This window comes from Opisthorchis viverrini (genome assembly GCF_000715545.1).
Source record: "Opisthorchis viverrini unplaced genomic scaffold opera_v5_101, whole genome shotgun sequence".
Classification (NCBI taxonomy): domain Eukaryota; kingdom Metazoa; phylum Platyhelminthes; class Trematoda; order Opisthorchiida; family Opisthorchiidae; genus Opisthorchis; species Opisthorchis viverrini.
Genome location: NW_008751757.1, coordinates 43,816 through 48,140, shown reverse-complemented (window position 1 = coordinate 48,140; position 4,325 = coordinate 43,816). Strand labels below are relative to the sequence as shown.

General features: G+C 45.8%; 1 protein-coding gene across 1 annotated transcript in view; it reads right to left on the bottom strand.

The window, feature by feature from the left end:
- T265_05382 (hypothetical protein) overlaps positions 1–4,325 on the bottom strand; it is a gene marked incomplete at both ends in the record, with an annotated part of 58,982 nt that overhangs the window by 13,739 nt on the left and 40,918 nt on the right. Inside the window, one exon of the mRNA XM_009170380.1 lies at positions 1,545–1,712. Within this exon, the coding sequence (XP_009168644.1) occupies positions 1,545–1,712 (168 nt within the window). The remainder of the gene's footprint in view (positions 1–1,544; positions 1,713–4,325) is intronic.

Below are 4,325 nucleotides of genomic sequence, written 5' to 3'. Positions count from 1 at the left end.
CACTAGCGGAAAACCCGGAAGACAGTGAAAATAAAAAAGTCGTTCAACTGTAACACCCTTTCGGTGCCTAACTGCCATGACGCCCGAAGGAAGCACGAGGGTTGGGATACTGCCAGGTTGCCCAAGCCTAGACAGGGGAAGTCGGGAGGCAGAGGTCGGGTGCGAACCACGGACCTTCCGGTCAGTAAATTCGCGCTCCAACCACTTGAGCCATCTCGCCCCCAAAGGAAGACAGTGAAAGAACAGAGAAACCAAACGGAAACAATCCACGATTCATCACTTTCCTGACAAAGGTGGAGCTGAAACCTCCATATATAGGAAAGCAGGTTCGAAAATGCTACATGCGACAAAATGCTCTGCTAGTAGTGTAATCCTTCACCATTCCTAAGGACAAAAAGCATCACAAGACACTTCAGCTGCATCTCTTAAGTGCATTTGATGGCATACAGACAACGGTGCTTCACTGCAATACAACTACAAAGTTTGCCTTTTGAGCCTTAAAGTGAAAAATAGAAAAGAATGGATGAAGAAGGGACCTGGTACTAGCCTATTGCAGGCATTCTGAGGTGCGTCCAAACGCTCAGTCAGATGGTCTGGGGAAAATGAGAGTAGGAACGCGAGACATCGATTAGTTGCTATTCCCTCTTGATGTCTCCAGTCGGGCGCAGGTGAGAGAATTCACAAGAACCCGGAAGGCGGATCACACTAGAAATATTCAAACTCTTCAAAATCTCTTTCGCACACTTCTGCCAAGTCACGACTTATCCATCGAGCAGTTTATGCCATTCTGAAGGGGGACACGGGGAAATACACTCGTAGACGATGCTTCGGCATGCGTAGCACATGATTGAGCCACTGCAGCTGATGGCGCTAGATGCCCTCCGTTTTCTAAGAATACTGGTGGACGCCATCCAGCACCAGCAACAATTCTGAGATATCGGTCATGAAAAACTGACGACGTCTCACATCATCTGTCCGCACAGACCATATCTCGCAACTATACAGGTCTACAGGTGTGGCCTGGCACACCCAGTGACGCCTTCTGGATGTCACAGGTGACAAAGTGGGAAACGCGATTCGGGTACCGAATTCCGTCAGAGCCAACACAACTAGCGAGGTATGTAAAACTCTCCGCGGGCTCAAGTACTCCTACCTGAACTGCAAAGGGTCTATTCAGAAACTGCATGTTGCAAATCGCGGATGACTACGCACGCACTACGCGTGCCGAAAGATGGTACAAAGGCGGTGAGTGCTTGAGCTTAACCTTCGAAGATTAGGACGATATCGTCTAATCCTGCAGTGGTATGAACACCAGAGTTTTGAAGACCCTTCAGAGATTGCCTCATAATTTCATCGATGACGAAGTTGAAAAAAAGTTGAGTCAAAGAAGCCAAGAAAAAAGTAGAACATTGACGAATACCATAGCTTAGCTCTGCAGTGTATACGAGATTTTTCTAGCTGGGGACCTTCAATACACTATTCGGAAGGGATTAGTCTTGACTAAGTCTTAAAAAAGTTAAAAATTAGCGAAACGCCAAACTTACTCAGCAAAGTTGATGACCTCTCTGAACAGCTGATCGAAACTGGAGTGGAATTCCTCCATTTCCCGCTCACTTTCATGCAGTTTGTAATCATGCGAAATGAGAACATGAGCATGGTGAGCTCGGTCCCACAAAGCCTTCTCGACTCGTTCATCGTATTGGCCGAACGGGCTGGGAAGTTGGCAGATAGATGAATTGGCATTAGAGGAAAACTTGTGTGTGTGTGTGAATGGGTGCGCCGAGGTAGTGGATGAAGGCGACACCACAAAATGCAATGCGACTACTTGGAATGTATCAAGGAATTATGAAAAGGCATGTGAAAAATACTATGACTGACACCAGTTGTAAGTTGGCAGACAGACGTTAAAATAACTGAAAATAGCAGCTAGCTACATTGACGGAGAAGATAACGTATTTACGGGGGAGAAAAACCCTAAAACTAGCATGCCAACAATAAAAATACAAGACATTCGTTGCAAAAAAAAACTCGCAAAAATTACGGAAATGAAGCCAAGGAAAACAACAACCGGTTGGAGCGCCAAAATCTACGGATCTGACACCGTTCGTACCCGACATACAATCCCGGTTATCTCTCAGAACAATAGCAAAACATGCGAGAGTCATGTTATTCGTATGCAACAAATAGCAACACGAAGGTTGAGTAGGAAAACCCCTCCACAACACGCCTTTAGTCTTCCGACATACGGAGTGCATGTCGTAACCAGCGTAACACATGGAGCGTAGATAATTCACCTATTGCAGGAGAGTTCTTTCTTCCTAGGATCACCTGTCGTACCTCAAAATAACAAATCCGATGTTCCCACAAGAGCAGACGAATGCTTCGGAGACACCGATGGTCTAACATTGACAGCTTTCGTATGTCCTCTGCGCGTAGAGGCCACGTCTCTGGTCCATAAAGTAGTATAGATCGCACTTCGAGGTGAAAATTTTCCTTGACTGATATCACGTCGGAGCCACTGTTGTCGGAGGTTGGCAAAATCTACCCTGGCTTTCCCGATCTGAGAAGTAACCTCATTTGTAGTCAATCCATCAGAACTTATACAGCCGCCCAGGTAAACAAATTTATCTACCACGTCGATTGGCTCTTCTGCAAGCATGAGGTTTGGGTTTGGTCCCACCCAGTCTTGTGACAGCCCTTGAAACATTACAGGTGTAAAGCAAATGCCAAACCATGCAGAAGAATTACTAGGGTTTTCATAAAAGAAGCTACTCACGAGGTTGCTGAAAACTCTTCGACAGCCCACGACCGGTTTCGCCCTTCCAGTTTGGGCTCATCAGGTAGGCGCAGTTCCCGAGTTTCCGTCAACCTTATGAACTACTTGAACCGAAATTGGACTGTTGTCGAGAAATACACTCATTTGCAAATCAATTTGATTTTCACGAGATACTCAACTGAATCTCTCGTTTATGATATTCTACATAAAGTTGATGGAAACTCAAGGAATGCCTCTACCTGATGAGCCCCAAGAAGGGAGAAACCGGTCGTGGGCTGTTGAAGTTTCCAGCAACCTTGTGAGTAGTTTCCTTCATGAAAGTAAACTGCGATATCTCGAATATCGTGCCAACTAAATCATGAGGCGGCCTGTGTGCAGCACATTCAGTTGTAGAATATCATAAACGAGAGATTCTCGTGAAAACCAAATTGATTTGCAAATTAGTGTATTTCTCGAATTACTAGGGTTGTTTAAAATGGTCTGAATTTTTGAAGGATCTGAACGGAGGAGAGTATTATTGTCTTCATACTCAGTGTCTGTGAGTGAACAATCCGGGAGCATTTCGATTCCCGAGGTTTCAGAGACAGGCAGAGTAATTTCGACTAGTACGTCAATAACAACGAGGAAAGGCGAGAGTGGACAGCCTTGTCATGCACAACTAGATGTGGTGAACTCAGGCGAAAGCTTGCCATATTGTCGTACGCACCCTCAAGAGTTCGTATAGCGCCCTCATGAGGAATATAAATTTGGAAGGGGTACCTTTGATCGCTAGACATTGCCAATGATTCTGACGGTCGACAGAGTCAAAAGCAGCTTTCAGATCAATCTGGGTCGTCTACAGGAGTGGCGCTGTTCAAGAATTTGTCTCAAGATTAAGATGTGGTCGACGCATCCACGGCCGGGACGAAAACTCAGATTGATTCACACGAAGCTGTCTCTCTCGATAACCGACCAACCTACGCAAAATGATGCCAGGGGGCCGCTCAGGGGCGACGGATACCAGGCTGATGCTACGATGACTTTCGGATGACATCCTTGCGCCTTTTTTGAAGACTTAGATGAAGTTCGAAGAAATCTATTTGACTGGCATTTTCTTTTCTTTCCCAATCTTCTGCAATATGGTTATCAGACTGTTCATCACCTGTTTTTGAAGAGTATAGAGTGCAAGCCGTCCAGGCCAGCTGCCTTGTCATGCTTGAGGATTGATATATGACGCTGCATTTCGGCTGATGATGGCGAGCTCGCGTCGACGTTCCATACAGGTGTGCTGGATTCTTCCAGAGGTTGTGTTGAAGCAGACCAGCTAAACTGTTCTCCGAAGCTTTCAGCCAATTACCCTTCAGTGTTTTTCGCAGACACTTGTCTTCTTTTGGTCGGGTTGATTGCTCAGCTGAAATAGGGGGCAGCGAAAGCCTTCTACATTTTTTGGGTCTTGGAAATTCACCAGCGCTCTGTCATTTTTCGAACTCCTGGTTATCCGGTATCATCATCAAAAGCATGACATCAGTGTTCAACACTGATGTTTTACTGCCGTATTATCCGGTATCTG